Below are 19,918 nucleotides of genomic sequence, written 5' to 3' on the forward strand. Positions count from 1 at the left end.
GCTTACCCACGTACACGTGTACTCCGTACTGCAACTGACATTTCACGCTCCATACTTACAGTCTTTGGATGGGATGTGATGTTCATCCCCGGCCGAGACGACTCAGACGGCCTGGAAACGACAGGGGATGGGGGGGTTACACATGGACGATGCCCGTCTCACCCCCTTTCCTCCTTCTCGCTCCATGCCTACCAGTACTTCGTCCTCAATTCTCAACCTCTTCCCCATACTACGCTAAGCGCACGGGATAAGGCAGGGCTTATCGTGGATTGAGCCACTCAGCCGGCATTCACTCCATCTCAGCTCCTGTTGTGGAGGTTCCAGAGAGGTGAGATTGCTGACTAGAGATACGACGTGAAGGTCGTTCAGCGACGATGTGGATATATCCGCCACCGTGGGGCATCTGTAGTGACAGCACTTGATATCAAATCTGTAACGAATCGCAACATAGACACGTGGAAGACTTCCAGGCTGGAAGACAAGAATGCCGATATGGCCCGAGGCTTGGTTGAGGTGGAATTGCTGTGACCAAGGCAAGAACGAATCTGACTACAAGGGAATATTTCGGAGGGTTGCTCCGTGAAAACAGCCCGGGCCTCTAGGGGAAGGACACTAAAGGTCTTCTTGACACCTTTCCGCTCCATGACCTCTGATGAGCGAAGCAGCTTAGGTCCCCTCTGAGACCGACTGAAGAGACTGGGGACCCCAGGTGTGTACATCTCAACAGAACCAACTGTCGGAATATCAGAGTCAGGAACTGGGCCTGAGCACTGTGGCCAGAAAAAAAAAAAAGAGAGACGTCGTCAACCAAGGCAAATGGCAAAGTGTCCGTGGGCCTCACAAATGGCTGAAAATGCATTGGTGCATGAACGGGCATTTTCCCTCTCACCGCCCTTCTTGATAACCTATTCGGGGTTAGCGAGGGGTCAGATAAGAGAGTTAACCCCTCCGATAAGACATGAGTCGCCAGGGGGGTGGAACATAGTGACACCCAACCACGGCCAACCAATACACCCAACGAGAGCACAGGGCAGGTGGCAGCGAGGCAAGCACCCAGCATTTGCAGGGCAAGAAGGAGACACTTGGACAAGTCTTGGAGGGAAGGAGGGGAGGGAAGAGGGGTGGTTTCCGCAGTTTCTGATTTTTTTTTTCCTGTGGTGGGGCTACCCTTGCCGCTAGCGTCGCCGTCGCCGGGCCAGAAGTGACACGCCGGGCCACACACAGCGAGCACTGAGCACTCTCTGCTAATCTGTTTGGTGAAGGAAGGAGCGAGAAAATAAAAAAGTTTTTGGTGGGCGGGCGGCGGGACGAAGGGGAAATACTGCGTAAGGCGCTGAACATTTTTGACCAGGCACCAAATGGAGGGGGGAGGCACTGGAGGGGGAGGGGGGGCAAAGAAGAGCGATAACACAAGCCAGGCTCTGAATTTTGGCGCTAGACATTAAAAACTCCCAGCCCGCCGCCCTCATCCTTTTTCACAATCTTTTTTTTACTCCTCTTCCTCCTCTCGAACCTCTTCCTCTCTCAGCCTCCCGTTCCCTTTCTTCTCTCCTCCTGGTTATCCGTCTTCCTCCAGACGCATATCCACTCAATCATTTGATTTTCTTTCCACGTCCTGTCTGCGACGGTTTATCAAGTGCGAATCTCGCCCTGATCGACCCCGCCTTCGCAAGAAGTTCAGAGACTACCTCCGAAGCGCTATTTAGAGCAGAAGAACTACGATCCTCCAGTCGTTTGTCTCTTCTCGCGGGCCTTCCAACCTCCCAAAAATCAACAAATCGGTTTCTCAGTCGTCCTTTTCGGTCACGATAGAGTATAGACTTCGCATCTAGACGCTTTAGACGTTCAAGAATCGCGAGTTTTCCTCCCCCCACGAATATCTCAACAAACACCCTCCCGATCAACATAATACCAACCGTCATAATGTCTTCCGAGAACGCCCAGTCCGTCAAGGTCCTGGATGAGCTCTTCCAGAAGCTCACCGTCTCCAAGGAGGCTGCCGACATCAAGGAGTCCTCCAGCTCCCTGGCTTCCTTCATGAACGGCCGCATTGAGGATCAGGATGTTCCTACGAAGTAAGTTTACACTGCACAATCTCCATTGCTCACACACCGCAAAACTCCTTCTGGGGGGTGAGATTTCGCCTCAAGCGACCGTGTCCACGGCCTTGGGAATTTCTCCAAAATTTCAGATTTTTTTGCTTTTCCCCTCGCCTCTTCGGGCGCGTTTTGCACCGACCCGCTGCGACGCTGAGCGACCAGCCACGCTGGCCACTCAGCGGCGAGTTATTTTCGGTTCACACACATTTTTTTTTTCTGGAGCATCAGCGCTGACTAGGATTTTCCCCGCAGGACCATCGAGTCTATCCGCAAGCTGTTCAACAACAAGAAGGATGCTGCTGCCCGCGAGAAGGCCGCTGTCGCCATCACCGCTATTGCTCAGCACTCCGAGGTCTCCGCCCACGTCGAGCCCCTCCTCGTCGCCCTTCTCCCCGATGTCCTTGCCGCCGCTGGTGACAAGATCACCGGTGTGAAGAATGCCGCCACCGCTGCTGCTCTTGCCATCGCTGAGGCCATCAACCCCAACGCTGTCAAGGGTGTCTTCGCCCCCGTCAAGAAGTCCCTTCTTGAGGCCCAGAAGTGGCAGGAGAAGATGGCTGCTCTCGATATCCTCGAGACTGTCATCCGCACTGCCCCCGCCCAGGTCGGCTACCGCGTTCCCGACTTGATCCCCGTCATCTCCGAGTCCATGTGGGACACCAAGAAGGAGGTCAAGGAGCGTGCCTACAAGACCATGGAGGCTCTCTGCCAGCTCATTGTCAACCGTGATATCGAGCGTTTCATCCCCGAGCTTATCAAGTGTATCGCCAAGCCTGAGAACGTCCCCGAGACCGTTCACTTGCTCGGTGCCACCACCTTCGTCACTGAGGTCCAGGAGCCCACTCTTGCCCTCATGGTTCCCCTTCTTGACCGTGGTCTCGCCGAGCGTGAGACTGCCATCAAGCGTAAGGCCGCCGTCATTGTCGACAACATGTGCAAGCTCGTCGACGACCCCAACATTGTCGCTCCCTTCTTGCCCAAGATGATGCCTGGTCTCCAGAAGAACTACGACAACTTGGCCGACCCCGAGGCCCGTGAGAAGACCAAGCAGGCTCTCGACACTATCATCCGCGTCGGTAACGTCGTTGACGGCAAGATCCCCGAGGTCCGTCACGACTCCGACTTGGAGGTTGTCCTCCCCAAGCTCAAGGAGTCTATCCCCTCCAAGTCCAAGGCCAAGGCCGATAAGCTCGACGTTGTCCTCCAGTACGCCTCCAACATCGCCGGTCAGCTCATCGACGAGAAGGAATTGGAGTCCGCCGTCTGGACTGAGGCCCTCAAGCCCTACATCTCCGTCATCGTTGGTGACGAGGATGCCCAGAAGGTTGTCGATGACTTCCGCAAGCGCGCATCCCCCGGTGCCGCCGAGGCGGACGAGGTCGACCCTGATGATGAGGAGGGTGAGGACCTTTGCAACTGCACCTTCTCCCTTGCCTACGGTGCCAAGATTCTTCTCAACCAGACTCACCTCCGTCTCAAGCGTGGCCAGCGCTACGGTCTTTGCGGTCCCAACGGTTCCGGAAAGTCTACTCTCATGCGTGCCATCAACAACGAGCAGGTCGAGGGTTTCCCCAAGCAGTCCGAGGTCAAGACCGTGTTCGTCGAGCACGACCTGGACTCTGCTGACACTGAGATGACCACCATCGAGTGGACCATGAAGAAGCTTGCCGATGCCGGTGTCACCACATCCCAGGCTGATGTCGAGTCCAAGCTCAATGAGTTCGGCTTCACCGAGACCATGGTTAAGGGTGAGATCTCTGCCCTGTCTGGTGGTTGGAAAATGAAGTTGGCCCTGTGCCGTGCCGTCTTCGAGGCTCCCGATATTCTGCTTCTCGACGAGCCTACCAACCACTTGGACGTGAAGAACGTCAAGTGGCTCGAAGACTACCTCATGAACTCCCCCTGCACTTCCATCATCGTCTCCCACGACTCCGGCTTCCTGGACAACGTCTGCCAGCACATCGTCCACTACGAGCGCTTCAAGCTTAAGCGTTACCGTGGTAACCTCAAGGAGTTCGTCAAGAAGAACCCTGCTGCCAAGTCCTACTACGAGCTCTCCGACTCCGAGATGGAGTTCTCCTTCCCCGAGCCCGGTTTCCTCGAGGGTGTCAAGACCAAGGCCAAGGCCATTCTGCGTGCCAGCAGGATGTCCTTCCAGTACCCCGGTACCACCAAGCCCCAGATCTCCGACATCTCCTTCCAGTGCTCCCTTGGCTCCCGTATCGCTGTCATTGGTCCCAACGGTGCCGGAAAGTCCACCCTTATCAACGTCCTTACTGGTGAACTTATCCCCACCATTGGTGAGATCTACCAGCACGAGAACATCCGTATCGCCTACATCAAGCAGCACGCTTTCGCTCACATCGATAACCACTTGGACAGCACCCCCTCAGAGTACATCCAGTGGCGTTTCCAGACTGGTGAGGATCGCGAGACCATGGATCGCGCCAACAAGATCATCACCGACGCTGATGAGGAGGCCATGAACAAGATCTTCAAGATCGAGGGTACCCAGCGCCGCATCATCGGCATCAACTCCCGCAGAAAGTTCAAGAACTCCTACGAGTACGAGTGCTCTTTCGCCATTGGTGACAACGTCGGCCTCAAGAACGAGCGCTGGACTCCCATGATGTCCGCCGACAACGTATGGTTGCCCCGTAACGAGCTTCTGGCTTCTCACCAGAAAATGGTTGCCGATGTCGATATGAAGGAGGCCCTCGCCTCCGGTCAGTTCCGCCCTCTGGTCCGTAAGGAGATTGAGTCTCACTGCGCCAACTTCGGTCTCGATGCTGAGCTTGTTTCTCACTCTCGCATGCGTGGTCTGTCCGGTGGTCAGCGTGTCAAGGTCGTCCTTGCTGCCTGCTCTTGGCAACGCCCCCACTTGATCGTCCTTGACGAGCCTACCAACTACCTCGACCGCGACTCTCTCGGTGCCCTGTCCAAGGCCCTGAAGAAGTTCGAGGGTGGTGTCATCATCATTACCCACTCTGCTGAGTTCACCAAGAACATCACTGAGGAGGTCTGGGCCGTCGTTGACGGCAAGATGACTCCTTCCGGTCACAACTGGGTTCAGGGCCAGGGCTCTGGTCCCCGTCTCAAGGGTGACGACGCTGAGGAGGAGGAGAAGTTCGACGCCATGGGCAACAAGATCGTCAGCACCAAGAAGAAGGTCAAGTTGTCGTCTTCCGAGCTCCGCAAGAAGAAGAAGGGTAAGTCTAATCCATCCATTATTTAATACTACGTACAAAATACTAACTCCCTGCTTTAGACCGTATGGCCCGCCGCAAGCGTGGTGAGGAGGTTTTCTCCGACGAGGACGACTTGTAAATCAGTCGCCACGAGATCGCTTTCCTTTCCATTTGTCACGAGCCTTACAAAAGTCTTTTTTCGGTAACGCGGGTTGCATGGTTACGGGCCTGTTTATGATTTCTTTGACGAGCACCCATGAGATTCCCCTTGAAATGAAATCGCCGGATGAAGGAATGACCCATCTCGCTGCGGGATTGGAGGATCCCGCGCGCGAGTGAGAGAGGTTCCTGGCGACAGGGAATGAGGGGGTAAGAATAAGAGAGTAGAAAGAGTAAATAGACGGCAATACAAGCCATAGACACTTCAAGATGTTTCCCTGATGTATGTAATGTGATGACTTCTGTGAGATTGGAACAGAACCGATGACTGGTTATTGGCCTTGTTCTACGTTTACGGTATCGAAGCTCAAGACGCAGCACCTGCCCTGGCCGACTTCTGAGGTTGGTTGACGCTTTCGTCATTTCCAGATCCTACCTTTGTGTTAGTAAAGTAGCCGCCATGACATTGTACTCGAGTGGCAAGGATATATTCAAGCACCTCGGGACAGTCGCTTGTGTGGTTGGTGCCGATCACGTCTTTGTTCTCACTCCCCTGAATGTGAGCCTCCCTTCCAATATTCTTTGCAGTGACGCTCAGACGCAAATATTGTAGCTATTGATCATTCATTGTAGGCTTCTTTGTGTCCATTCGATGCAGGTTTCCTCGGGTCGATGTTCTTACATCGAGTCTCGCCGAGGAAAGCTGAGCCCCAGATGCTCCTCATATTCGAGGTAGGCTGCTCCTTTGGAAAGATCTTTCGAGGGATGAAGCTTAAAACGGTCTCGTTTGTTTCAGAGTCAAAGGACAACACCGGATCTCTATGGATACATTGTCTGAAGTTCAAGAAGTTGCCGAAGACTACTATTCCTGTCTCGCTTGTTTCCGAGGTCAACTCTAAGTCTTCGAGAAGACAACGTCAAAGACACCCAAATGGCTTGTTCTCCCATCAGTTATGGCCCTCGGCCGCTACAACTCTTGTCATTTCGTTCTACTCATTTTTTCAATTTTCTAATAGGATACCAAACTGTCTTTCTCTCGTTACCCGCGTCGCCCCGTCAAGGCAACTTGAACCCACCAGCAACAACACCATCACAGCGAGGCCACCACCATGGCCTCCTCCCCAGACAAGGACCTCACGCACGAAACCGTCTACGACGAAGACTGGTGGGTGAATAACTCCCGCGAGCACCCAGACAGCCCGATCGTGCTCCCACCCCTCTCGCCACCGGCACACCCAACCTCTGGCGACTCAAACTCCTCCAACCACACAAACACATCCAACATCACCATCCCCGCCACCGCAATCCACACCCACGACACCACAGCCGCAGACATCTCAGCCCTCCGACCGCCGGGAAACCCTCACGCGCCGCTACTCCTCCCGCCACCCGTGAAGCAGAAAAATAAAGGACAATGGGCTTACGTGGAGTATATCCCCGCCTGGACGGATCCGCTCTGGCAAGACAAGGATTCGCGGGTTCAGGATAAAGATAACCCGAGTCATATCCTTCGAAGGCGGGACTGGATGAAGAGTGTTAGACCTGCGCAGCTTCCGCAGGATAGGCCGCAGAATCCGAGTGCGTTTGCCTTGCGGTACGGGGTGTATCCTGATAGACTTGACGGCAGGTCGAGGTTGACGCCTACGAGGGGCGCGTTTCGGAGTTTCAAGTATGATGGGGTTGTGGTTCCTAACATGAACGCGGAGGTTGTTATTGCGCAGGCGGAGAATTATGCTGCAACGGTTGGGTTGGCGGGTGTGGATGGGTTGTTGGAGGTGTATTCGGATTTGAGGGGGGGCGGGGGCAACGAGAGGGAGAGCATTCTGGTGAGGGCGTTAGAGGGGATGAGGGATGATGAGGATTGGCAGATGATGATGTTTCAGGGGATGACTACGCATGAGGTATGTTGATGTTGCTGTCCTAAGGTTGATGATGATGGAGGGTGCTGATGAAAGGGGTAGTTATTGGAGCAGGGGATGATGTCGATGAAGAGTGGGAATGACTGTGATTTACAGAATGATCTTCATCAGTAAGTCCAGGACTAGTTTTCCTTCTCTTTCTGGTTTCTATTGGCTGACTTGTTCGGGTGGATGAAGATATCTCACGAGAGACAAGTGGGTTGAAAGTCTATGGCGAGGATCTGATGCCAAACATCCAAGGCTCATCTATCAATCCGGCAACGTCAAAGGAGAATGGGACCCCAAAGTGAGAACAAAACCTCTTCCTTCAGCCACACTCCAATGAGAAGATCACGTATCATCCAAGAGCTAACAGACATCAAGACAAACGACTACCTCTGGGGAAAAATGCAACCCGCCCTCCTCCTAGCCTCCCGCATCCTAGACCACCTCGAAACAACCGACCCCTTCTGGCGCCGCCTCCACGACCCCCTCAACCGCCGCACCATCGGCGAACCCCGCGACTATCGCACCCCCGAGATGCGCAAAAAGAATCCCGCCGTCCAATTCACCCTCCACGACTACGACGATGCCGGGAAAAACGCCATCGTGGACGAACAGACGCGGAAACAACTGTTCGACGTGAAATTCGAGGTTCTCAAGCTCCTGAACCACAGTCTGCGGTTCATGCTGTGTAGCGGACAAAAAGACGGAGGAGATACCACGACTGCGGGCTCGACGTGTGTTTCGGGTGCGAATATCGATATATATATTGCTGCGGATGCGTTTTGGCCGCTTGTTGTACCTGGGTATAGTGAGGACGAGAGGTTGTTGCAGAGTTTCTTTTTGGCTTCTACTATTGTTCATGAGATTGCTGTGAGTTTCTTTTTTCCTTTTCCAATCTTGCCGCTCTATCAAGTGGTTACTCTTGATTTCTAGATGGATGTTGGACTAATCACTGACGTCTGGTGGTTTGGGGACATAGCATGCGGTCAACTATGCGCACCATCTGGTTCTCAAGCCGCCAGCCGGCATCCGTATCACGGCCTGGGTCGATTCGCCGGACAAGGTGAAGAAGGCTAGAGAGATTGGGGAGCAGATGTTTCCCAAGATTACGGAGAACAATTGTGAGCCGTTTTTTGAGGATGAGCCGCAGGCTGAGCTGGGGTTTTGTACTGAGAACAGGGTGAGTTGGCTCTCTATATCTCTACGAGCCATGTTAACACACAAACCCCAACTATCAGCTCTTTGGAGGCATCCACTGGAATCTCATATCCACCGATATGAGCCAACTCTTCTTCCTGCCTGCGGCCTTGGCAATGGAAAGGTGGCCGAGGCCGAAAGGCGAAGACGGCCATCTTACTCTCGAACAACTCCAGAAAAATCCGGAAAACCTAACCTTAGACCACACGCCGATGCTTCCAGACCAGTACCTCGTTCCTACCAGAATCGCTCATATCGCCTGTCTCTTTACCGAGGCCTTCTGGGGCACCGAGGTGTCCAAGTACGGCCCTGCGTCGCTGCGCTTCGGCGGCTTGGACCCGGTCACGCTCCCCATCATCCGGCCACGCGTCCAGCTGGGCGCCGCGCTTAGAGGCGTGCTGGCGCCGAGGGGCGATCGAGCTCTAGAGCTGCTCCCGAGAGAGAGCTCCGACGAGATGGCTGACGCCGGCCCGATGCTGGCGCAGTTTTTGATGCAGGCCGCTACTGAGTTTCTGAGGCCGCATGTGGCGCGGTACCGGTGGACAAGAGACCATAAACACTTTTTGGGCTCGCGGTGCAAAGAGGCGTATAAACTCGTGTTTCAGTTGGTGATTATCATGAACGAGACCGGTACGGCGTTCGATTTGCGGCGAATTACAGAGGAATTTGAGAATGGGAGAAGAAACCAGACGAGTATGGACGCGTGGAAGAAATCTCAACGTCGACGGTGGGGAAAGTGCCTTGACAAGTGGTTAGAAGAATCTCGAGAGAAACTGGGTGGCAGATCATGTTCTTTGCCATACGACTCGGTCCACCCGCACAACGAGAACGAGTTCTGGAAGAGCATCCACAGCCACGGGTGGAAAGCAGGGCAGCGGATGGCGGAAGTGCTTCGGCGAATATATGAAATGATCCTCTTCGAGATCGGCTGCTTCCACCAAATGTTTATCGACATTTACAACCTCGATGAGGCAGAGCTGGAAGCGTTCGAGAGGGAACAAGCGGCCCAGGATCTGCCCTTTCGCCGCCAAACCACACTAAATTTGACCACAGAAGCATTGTCGAAGACTACGGAAGTTGTGACAGAATATAGCAGGAACGGGTTCATCCCCGTCGCGAATCTTGCGGTTATACACGACTTTATGACGAAATTCACCAATATGAGGGCGCAGCTTGAGGAACTGAAGCCGTGGACGAATGATATTTCAAAGATCAAGCCTGCCAACTTTAACCTTCTGCAGCCGTTCGTCCCGAGGCTCAAGACTGCACGGCGGCCGGCGACGTCCCGGATGGTCAAGGTTGCGCAAAAGGAGCTTGGCATGGTTCCAGTGGAGACGGTGGTGGTCATTGAGAAGTTCTTGAGCTTTGTGAAGACGACGGTGAAAGCCGCAGGCGATGTCAGGATTGGATTGGAAAGGGATGGGGCGATGGATCTGGACGAGGTGATCACCGAGTTTGAGAAGACCGATAAGTTTGGCCAACCTCGCGTGGTGGAGGATGTAACCGACGAGGAGGACTACGAAGACGGTCTCGACAACAATGATCCGCTTACTGAGATTATCAGGAAGAGGAAGCCCAAGGACCCCTGGAATGGAGCGAAGCATCCTCCCAAACGACCCAGGATCGCGACACCGCAGCTTGTTCCCCAGCCTCTGGCACATCCCACACCCTTTTCAAAGTACTCCCCGCCGAAGCACAGGTTCGGAAACACCACCAAGGCCAGCCGCTTCCACAGAGCCAGCTTAATCAACGCCGTTCCAGACCCGAAGTCCAAGATCCCAAATGTATTCGCCAACATCCCAGATGTAACTTTCCCTCTATCACAATCCCCTTCCGGGTTCACTGGGTACGGCCCGGGCCAGCAGCCGCCGCCGAAACTCCCTACTCATGCTTCCGTATTCGGCGGTAAGCCCGCCCAAATCGCAGAGGGTCCCGAGCCGATGGGCATGTTTCCACACCCGTTCGCATTGTCTGCGACCTTCACAGAGGATCTCGAGCATGAGGCCAGGGCCCGCCTTATGCTCGCGCACCAGAGTCCCGCGAATTCTGCGCTGGGATTCAGGGAAAGGCAAGGGGCAACGGCGGCAAATGCGTATCGTGATCCTGCACTAGCAATGCCGGACTCGCCCGAAAAGGATGCCAGAAGAAACAGCGGCACTTCAGGGTTTGGAGTCGGTGGGGATCGACGAAGACGAATCCCGGATCCGCAGGATTGGTCCCCGCACACGGAGGGTTTGGAAAGCTTGTCAAGCTATCCGGACCCGGATGCCGGAAATGTGGGCAAGGGGAAGAACACGGCGGGGCGAGCCTCGCCGGCGCCCTCCGAGGACGAGGATGAGGATGGGGGGTCGCACTTCGGGCTATGTGACCCAAACAAATTCAGCGCCGTCAATTTGCAGCGAGAACGGTTCTTGAGGCAGCAGGCGATGGAGTACATTACAGAGCAGCAGCGGCAGCGGCGGGATTGGTTGAACAGTCTAGCGACACCGGCGGTACCGGCCGGTATGTTGGGGACGGGTATGAGGCCTGCTCTTGGCGCAGGGCCTTCAGGAGGAGCGAGTACGAGTGTTGGCGGGCCGAGTGGAGGGAGCCCGGGGCCATCTTCGGCTTCGAATCGGCAGCAAGGGAGATACTTGCCGGGTGGTATGGACTAGGTGCCAGGTTGATGATCGGTTCTTCGTTCAAGTCCAGCCTTTTGGGAGACGGGAATCTGGTATTGTTTGCCGGATAAGCTAAGTTAGGAAGAGGGAAGCTGGACATCGCAGTCCGGCTTAGATGGAGGAGTCAAGGAGTCGCGGTGGAGGCTTCATGATGTTTCTTGTTGTGCAACGGCCTGGTTCTATTTAGATTACTTGGTAGGCATATCTGAACGGGACTATTGCTTGAGTAAGATTTCTTGTTTGACGGAGTGATGATGTACGCTTATGCCTTCTTCATCGCTAAAAGCTGAACCATCTCGCTCTGCATGGGCTCATCTCAATAGACAAAGGTGCCAGCGGCTACTTGATCACTTCCTTCCTCCCCTGTATAAATTCCATGTACCAATTGCACACAAAACAATCACTTTCACCTTCAAATCGCATCAATATCAATCTCCGGAGCCTCCCTCCTCCTAAACAACAATTTGGCCGTACTATCCGAATTCCACGCAAACCCCCACTCCTGCCACTGATGCTCATATCCAGGCGTCAACTTCCAGTCAAACTTCATCAGCAAATGCGCCAGCGCAATCTTGAGCTCGTTTCCGGCAAAAAATCGGCCCGGGCACGCGTGCTGGCCGTGGCCGAAGCCGAGGTGCGAGGGCGATGTGCTGACGAGGTGGGCCTGGCTGTCGAGCTTCGGGTCGCCGCGCATGTCGAGGAAGCGGTAGCCGTTGAAGGCTTCGGGGTTCGGGTAGATGGAGGGGTCGTGCATCTTGCCCAGGTCGCCGACGCAGCGCTCTCCTTTTTGGAGTTTGAGGCCGTTTGGGAGGGTGACTTGACGGGTTGCCATACGGGCCATGATTGCTGGTTGATGTTGTGAGCAAAAGAGCTCTCAAGAATAACTTTATATCGTCATGGAAGGGAATAGGAGAGGGGAAGCTTACCAGATGTAACTGGCTTCAGACGTTGCGACTCTTTCAGAACGCTGTCCATGAGTTTCATGTTGGATAGGGCCGTCTTCTTCCAACCTTCAGCGGTAAGAACTTCAACGATCTCCTTCCTCAAGGCGTCAAAAAGTTCTGGGTGCTCCGCAATACGCAGCATAGTCTCGACGAGTAGATCTGTAGTTGTGTGGATTGCAACGACCGACAAGCCCAGTTGCGCGCCAACGACATCATACTCTCGCCCTTGACTCTCTTCTTCAAACCAATCAATGCCATCATTGAATTTCGGCGCCGGCTCGCCCCTCTCCCGAGCCCGCTGGCGTAGGTCTCTGCGTTTTTGAAGTACCGGCTCAATGATTTCTCGTGAATCGGTAACCTGCCGCCTGAGAGTCTTGCATTCAGGTAGGAACAAGTTCGCAGCATAGCGAAGCCAGTACGGGTATGGCCGCAGGGTCTCAGCACCGAGGAAGGCGTTGACGGTGTAAGACTTTGTTATGGCGAGCCAGGCTTCGTCGCGGCATACCTCGTCGCCGAGAAAGACTCTAGAGGAGAGGCGGCAGATGAGATCGAGGATGGTGTCTTTGGTGTTGTACTCATGCCAATCTGAGCCGGGCGTGAGTAGGCGATGTGATGCAGGGTCACTGCTATGGGCGTGTGAAGGAACTTACCGGTTGGCTTTCCGAAGATGTAATCAACCGCGAACCTAGTTTCTGACGCAAGAGGCTCCGTGATTTGGTCTTTGTCAATATGTAAGCTAAGTATCGTGATGGTGTGTTGGTGTAACGTGGGGTCTCAATGTGGGGTGTGGGGTAAGAAAAGGGCAAGTTCGTGATTGAGAGAAAGCTTACTGAGCAGTTTGGTGATACGCTTCTTGATGACGAGCTGGAAAAGTCCGTCAGGTCTGTTGCCGACCGCAAACCCTTCAAATCCGTTCAGTTGAGGGTGGAAGTTATCTGCAAAAGCCTTTAAGAAGCTCAACCCCGGTTCGTTGCGAATATCGTGAACGAGATCCGGCGGGATGACGACGGTCTCGCCAACATCCGTCATGAGTCTGTAAGGCTGGCCGGGATATCGAGTTCGGGCGTCTTCCATGATACGACGAGCATTCATCAAGAATCCCTTCTTCCGTTCTTGGTTGAACAAATCAAAGATTCGCCCCGGATTGACAGAGGGGAGTTTGCGAGAAGGCTTGAGAATGTGGGGTATTATCGTGAAGACGCTGATCAGAATGATGCCGAGACACAGTGATGTCCATAAATCCAGTTTGCGGATGAGAGATGAGTCGTCGGCCCATGAGCTAAGGAAGTGTTTGGGAGGTGTTATGGCCTCCATCTTGACAGTTGGTTGTGGGATAAGTATGAAGCAAGAGTTGATAGACCACGCTTGGAGATGATCAAAAGTGTAAGTGCGCCTACAATCAACTTATATACTACCCCCAGCTTCAGAGAGGGTAACTCAGCGGTGAGCCTAGACTAATCGCTCGTTTCGAGAATACACGAGATATTTCGCATTACAAGTCAAGAATTACTCCAAACACCTCCACGTTGACGTTGTTTCTAGCATATCACGGTGCTAAATTGCTGCCCGCCGGCAACACTCCCGTCGTTGCAACTCTGCGCGGCCCGCCGTCACCCCTGCCCACAGCCGTCTCAAACGAATCAGCGGCGCTTACAACTGGGGACCGCGTCTCTTAGGTTCCGAGTCATGCAGATCATGTTGCAAGCTTCGGAAGCAGACAAGTGCCCGACGGCGGGATGGGTGGATCTCTGAAATCTGGGATAGTTTTTGATGCCCCCGGGGAACCACCCTCGAAAGCGAAGACCATCCTCATAAAATTCTTCCCAGTTTTCAGCTCTGTTTGTGCTAGGTCTTGCTTCTTGTCACGACTCCCCGCTCAACAAGTATGTCTCCACTTCCATCACGCAAACTCTTTCCTGTCCCAACTCCGACGATGCGGGGGTTAGCCTGGTGTTTTGACGCGACACGGACTGTGATGGATTCCTAAAGTTCACCAACGCGGAGTGCGAGGGCACCATTTGTCCGTTGTGGCTACAACCACTTCACCTTAAACATAGGACGAAGGTTTGATTCACGCCAGACATGACATGCGACGGCGGCAAATTGGCAGATCTCGTGGTCCTGCGCTACTCATACAGCAACACTGCTCACTCCAAGGTTCATGTAGTCGTGGGGAGTCGAGTAGCATCTGACACTAACGATGACAACGAGCACTCCAACTTGCCAATGGAAGGATACCTAGTTTATGCTTCCTTGAGGCTCTAGCGGGCCTAACATGAGTTATTGACACCGTGCATCTAGGCGAAAGATACCTTATCCCGATGATATCCTACTTTGACGGTGGCTGTTCATTACTACGGCAGACTGCAAGAGGCACTCAGCCAAAACACTTTTTCTCAGTAGACTTACGGTAGCCGTACAATTAAGTACGCTAAAGTGCCATACGTGCCCTACGTATAAATGAATATGATTACTAATCCCGTACAATATAGCAAAAATCACTTGCGACCAGAGGCGCCGCAGATTACGTAAGGGCGGTTAACTAGGCGGTATAAGTGGGACCACCGGGGTCTATACCTCTTTACTAATTTCTATTACTAACTACTTAGTTTTCTCTTTTTCCTACTTAACTTAATATTCCTTAAAAGAGGTAAGTAACCCGCCTACGCCCCTCTATTTACTTATATACGATTATGTTTTGTTATATTATAACTAACATAACGTGAATGATAAGCGAGTGAGACAGACAAGTGAGTGAGACACAAAACTGCGCCGATGAGATAAACTGGCTTCCATATCAACATCAACAGCATCAATTCAATTCAAACTACTCATAATCCTCATCTTCAGACATCTCTTCAATAAACTGGCACGTTCGTGAATTGTGTCCCGGGTGACCACAAACGCCACACCGTCGCTGACCTGTCTCGGCCCTCAGTTTGCGACCACTAGTACGACGCATTCCTCCTGAACCTGCGCAGTCACATCTTTCTGTGACTGTATATCTGCTGCGTCAGCTACAGTAAGACTTCCTCCATGTTGTAGGCGTGTTTTCTTAGTTCTCCGTCGTCGACTGAGTTGGTTATTCTCGTCTCTAAGAATCTGTACCTCAGATCTAAGTAAGGCTACTTGGTGCATGATGCCTCTTGTACCTTTAGAAAGTCGTTCAACAGCCTCGCAAATAGAGGTTGGGGAGCTGCTTTGGTGACGAGTGATCCGACTCTTAATAAAGTTGGATTGAGAGCTTGCCTCTACTGGGTTGTTTGGTGTCCTTGAAACCCAAGGCGGAGGTGTCTGTGGTAGTGATGCTGGAGGCGTTGGAGTGTGTAGCCGGATATCCAGCTTTGATAGGACGCTTTCTGCACTCAGAGGAACAAGCCCAGCTCCTCTAAAACCCCCTTGGATGTTTTTTTCAGTCATCGCTTGACTAAATGCGCTGCGATATGCAGGAAAGAAGTCCTCCTTTGAGATGTGGGTTACGCCCCGCCGCATCTTATCCTCAATTTGTTGCCCATACGCCGTCTTTAGCGGACCAAAGCACCCAACGTCAAGGGGCTGGAGTAGATGAGACGAATGAGGCGGCATACAAAGTGTAACGATCTTGTTTGCCTTGCAATATAGCTCAAAGTCTGTTGAGTGGTGACTTTCGTGCCCGTCGACGACGAGGAGGCGATATTGGCCTCTCAAACGTGGTTTCGTATGACGATCATAGTGCTGGATCCAATCTAGGCCTCTTTCATTTGTTGTCCATCCGTTTTCTGACGTCGCAATGACCCAGTCGTCCGGGAAACCTGACTCTGTATACCAGGTTGAGAGGTGATATTGGCCTGCAACGATGATGTACGGCGGGACGTTATAGCCTTGCGAGTTGATGGCTTGAATCACTGTAACCCATTCTCGATTACCAGGCTGCGCCATTTTTGTGTTTGAACGCCTTTCAGTACTTGTGACAACCATGCCAGATGCAATCTGGCCCATCATAAAGCCAGTCTCATCAAAGTTGTAGATATCAAACTCATCGATACCATACTTCGCGATTGTGTTCTTCACAAGAGCGAACCAGCCGCGAATAGCCTCTGCATCCTCGCATTGGGCCCTCTTGTAGTCGTACCTCCGAAAAAACCGCGTCCGCAATTGTGGTTGTCGTTTGACGAAGTTTAAGGCCCAGCGCTTCCCAACCGGAGGCGCGTCGCGATCAGTAAGCAGTCGATTAGCCATTTCTTCCACACCACGGATCCGGGGAGGGAATGATCGGGCATCTAGATCGAGAATGTGATCAACTAACGTCTGCTCTTCTAGCAAAGTAAGATTCCTCGAGTTCGGTATCCTGTCGCTTCGAGATGTAGAGCCCTTCAATCGTCGACTTAATGTTGCATGGCTGACCGAGTAGATCGTAGCTGCAGCCCGTGCACTAAGCTCTGGATTGATTCTGATAGCTTGAAGGGCCAGCTGTATGCCTGACTCATTACTTCTGGACGCCATGATGTGTTGTGGAAGAAACGTCTCCATTTGTGTTGAAGCATCATCGGCGCAGTTTTGTGTCTCACTCGCTTGTCTGTCTCACTCGCTTATCATTCACGTTAACTTATAATAATTTATAATTTTATATAACGTACATGATAAGCGAGTGGGCCAGACAAGCGAATGGGCCACCCAACCACGACCACATGACATGAAGGAGCAAATATCAACACCCACCTCATGGATTCAATCCAAACTATTCAGAGTCCTCTTCCTCAGACATTTCCTCATTGAATCGACATGTTCGCGCATTGTGACCAGTATTCCCGCAGACGCCACATCGTCGTTGGCCCGTCTCAGTCCTCGGTCAGCGACCACTACTCCGGCGCATTTCCTCCTCCACCTGAGCTATAGCCTCTCTCTACGACTAAAGGTCCTCTCCCTCAGCTATAGTAAGGCTTCCTCCTTATCGGAGACGGTTTTTCTTAGCTCTCCGGCGTCGACTAAGTAGGTTGTTCTCCTCTCGAAGGATCTGGTTCTCGGATCTTAATAAGGCGATCTGGTGCATGAATCCACGAGCCCCCTTAGATAGATGCTCTACAGCTTCGATAATTGAAGTTGGTAAGCTATTTTAATAACGGGAGATTCGATTCTTAATAAGTTCTGACTAAGAAGATGCTTCCGTTGGGTTGTTTGGTATCTGAGAAGTCCATGCCGGTGGTGTTGTCGGGAGGGATCCTGGAGGCGTCGGAGTACGTAACTTCACATCAAGCTTTAAGAGCACACTCTCTACACTCAAAGGCACAATTCCTACCCTTCTAAATTCTCCCTGGATGTTTTTCTCCGTAATCGCTTGCGTGAAAGCCCTATAAAACGCCGGGAAGAAGTCCTCCTTGGTAATATGCATATTACCCCGACGCATCTTGTCCTCAATTTCTCGACCGTACACCGTTTTTAGAGGCCCAAAACATCCAAAATCCAAGGGCTGGAGTAGATAAGACGAATAAGCCGGCATACACAGGGTAACGATGTTATTCTTCTTACAAAAAATCTCGAAATCCGCGGAGTAATGACTTTCGTATCCGTCGACGACGAGGAGGCGGTACTGACCCTTTGTACACGGTCTTGTATGCCGTTCGAAGTGCCGAGCCCAGTCTAGACCTCTTTCATTTGTTGTCTATCCATTTTCAGACGTTACGATGACCTAGTCGTGTAGGAGACCGGATTCCGTGTACCAGGTGGAGAGGTGATATTGGCCCGCAACGATGATGTACGGCGGAACGCTGTAGCCCGACGGGCTGATAGCCTAAATGACCGTAACCCATTCACGATTGCCAGGCTGCATCATTTTTGTGTTTGAACGCCTTTCGGCACTGGTCACGACCATGCCGGTTGAGATCTGGCCCATCATAAAGCCAGTCTCGTCAAAGTTATAGATGTCTAAGTCTACGATGCCGTACTTCGCGATTATGTTCGCCACAAGCAAGAACTACGCGTTAATCGCGCCCGGATCTTTGCATTAGGCCCTCTTGTAGTCGTACTTGCGAAAACGATATGTTCGCAACTCTGGTTGTCGCTTTACGAAGTTCGAAGCCCATCGCTTCCCAACATAGGGCGCGTCACGATCAGCAAGCAATCAATTCGCCATTTCTTCAACACCGCAAAGACGGGGAGGAAAACATCTAGCGTCTAGGTCGAGGATGTACTCAATCAGCTTCTTCTCTTCTAACAGCGTCAAATTCCGTAAGTTAGGTATACTATCACGTCGTAATAACGTTCCCTCTAATCTACGGCCTAAAGTAACGCGACTGATATTATAGATCTTTACCGCGGCCCGAATACTGAGATTTCGGTCTTTCTGGGTAGCCTGAACCGCTAAGTTTAATTGAGTATCTTTGTTATGTACTGTCATTGTTTTCGATGGAGAAATGCGTGTTGTGATGATGTAGGTGGCACGATGGCGGTTGGGTGGCCCACTCGCTTGTCTGGCCCACTCGCTTATCATGTACGTTACCGCCATATAAGGTCTTATAAATTTAATCGATAAAATATCTCAAGCCGTAATTCTACGTAAAACATATTTGTAGTTTATCTTACTAGTGTAAAGTTTAATAATCGGTGGTGGGGTGACTGTAAAATTCGATTTCTGCTTTGACGCATGAAAAAAGTGTTTTGGCGGAGTGCCTCTTGCAGTCTGCCGTAATTACCCCCCTGTATTTCTCTGCACGCCTTGACTCGCATATTTCATTCTCTGTCAACTGAAGTTGACTTACCCAAGGTAGTACACCAGCCTGTATAGTACAGAGCAAAGTGCAAAGTGCAAATCTCTGTAAGTTGCACACTTGACTCATCTGAGAGACTGAGCCATTGTCGCCGTGAACATCATCTATCGAGAGGCCAGAACACTGTAGGGAACTAGAGCATATCTCAGCGCGCCGAGGCATCGTACGAACTCATAGGTAAGCTATTCGCCACTGAAATTAGACCCAAACAGCTCTCTCAAATCAATCTCTTTACCGGATTGTCTACCATTAGCCTTCGGCAATTCCACTTCGAGTGCGGCTGGCGGCACAGAGCAGTGTACAACTTACACTCTCCTAGCTAGTGACATCACCCTAGGACCTCATCAAATCATACAACATGATTTCAGTATGCCTTAGGATAGAAAAAAATGTAAGACCATGGCAATTACTCTAGGAAAAGAGTCTGATCGAATGCACTCAGAAGTACATCATATATGAAAGATGTGATGGCGGCTCGGCTCCCACATACCGTACCTTTCGGATCCGGGCCCCTATATCTTCCTCCGCTATGATCTATGGATACACCGAAGCCCAAATCGACCCAAATTGAGTATTAATACTTCCAATCACAAATAGAGAATACTCGCATTCGTAAATCGTCCTGATCTACAGACTGTGGTCCGCGGCCCCCTTTCACCCACATTCCGAATATTTAGTGGAGAAAAGTTGGAACAGTCGTCAGCCTCTGCGAACGCTGTGGCACCGTAAATACCTATTTTAGATTGTCGATATGCTACAAGCTTGTCTAGACTTGTAATAACAGGATTTTGATTCGTCATTACACTGCCCGCTCGATGTCCGTGTACCCATTCGAGGTCGAAATGCCGACAACTTGTTCATCCTCGGTGACGCGTTCAGGGGAACCAGGTCTTCAACTGAGGCTGCCGACATGGCATTTGCATCAACAGTGACCACTTTTTCCAGAAGATGGCAATGGTTGAGACATGTATAAGATGGATGGAGTTTGGATGTTTCTCAATCTCTTGTTCATCCAAACTATCTC

General features: G+C 52.0%; 5 protein-coding genes across 5 annotated transcripts; 2 read left to right on the forward strand and 3 right to left on the reverse strand.

The window, feature by feature from the left end:
* Window positions 1–1,923: 1,923 nt before the first annotated feature.
* On the forward strand, window positions 1,924–5,426 carry BDP81DRAFT_400523 (ABC transporter; the record flags this gene model as incomplete). Its single annotated transcript, XM_060588702.1, has 3 exons — window positions 1,924–2,075; window positions 2,352–5,308; window positions 5,368–5,426. The coding sequence occupies 3 exons, from the start codon at window positions 1,924–1,926 to the stop codon at window positions 5,424–5,426; spliced, it is 3,168 nt and encodes a 1,055-aa protein (XP_060438175.1).
* Window positions 5,403–5,832, reverse strand: BDP81DRAFT_155234 (uncharacterized protein). The gene has a single exon (XM_060581945.1). The coding sequence runs from the start codon at window positions 5,702–5,704 to the stop codon at window positions 5,471–5,473; it is 234 nt and encodes a 77-aa protein (XP_060438176.1). The 5' UTR covers window positions 5,705–5,832; the 3' UTR covers window positions 5,403–5,470.
* Window positions 5,833–6,555: 723 nt separating this feature from the next.
* Window positions 6,556–10,685, forward strand: BDP81DRAFT_335115 (uncharacterized protein; the record flags this gene model as incomplete). The annotated part of the gene is made up of 6 exons (XM_060585823.1): window positions 6,556–7,347; window positions 7,408–7,475; window positions 7,543–7,651; window positions 7,729–8,220; window positions 8,330–8,530; window positions 8,589–10,685. Coding segments are annotated over 6 exons (3,759 nt in total), but the record flags the coding sequence as incomplete, so codon positions are not given.
* Window positions 10,686–11,619: 934 nt separating this feature from the next.
* On the reverse strand, window positions 11,620–11,901 carry BDP81DRAFT_335109 (uncharacterized protein; the record flags this gene model as incomplete). The annotated part of the gene is made up of 1 exon (XM_060585821.1): window positions 11,620–11,901. One exon carries the CDS (start codon window positions 11,899–11,901, stop codon window positions 11,620–11,622), a length of 282 nt encoding a protein of 93 aa, XP_060438178.1.
* Window positions 11,902–12,101: 200 nt separating this feature from the next.
* BDP81DRAFT_334910 (cytochrome P450) lies at window positions 12,102–13,465 on the reverse strand (the record flags this gene model as incomplete). Its single annotated transcript, XM_060585802.1, has 3 exons — window positions 12,102–12,736; window positions 12,802–12,870; window positions 12,982–13,465. 3 exons carry the CDS (start codon window positions 13,463–13,465, stop codon window positions 12,102–12,104), a joined length of 1,188 nt encoding a protein of 395 aa, XP_060438179.1.
* Window positions 13,466–19,918: the final 6,453 nt, after the last annotated feature.

Source organism: Colletotrichum phormii, assembly GCF_030913505.1.
Source record: "Colletotrichum phormii strain CBS 102054 chromosome Unknown BDP81scaffold_38, whole genome shotgun sequence".
Taxonomy (NCBI): domain Eukaryota; kingdom Fungi; phylum Ascomycota; class Sordariomycetes; order Glomerellales; family Glomerellaceae; genus Colletotrichum; species Colletotrichum phormii.

Bases quoted from the DNA above. Each gene is read 5' to 3' on its own strand.
- BDP81DRAFT_155234 (XM_060581945.1), bottom strand. From the start codon at position 5,704: ATGGCTTGTATTGCCGTCTATTTACTCTTTCTACTCTCTTATTCTTAC.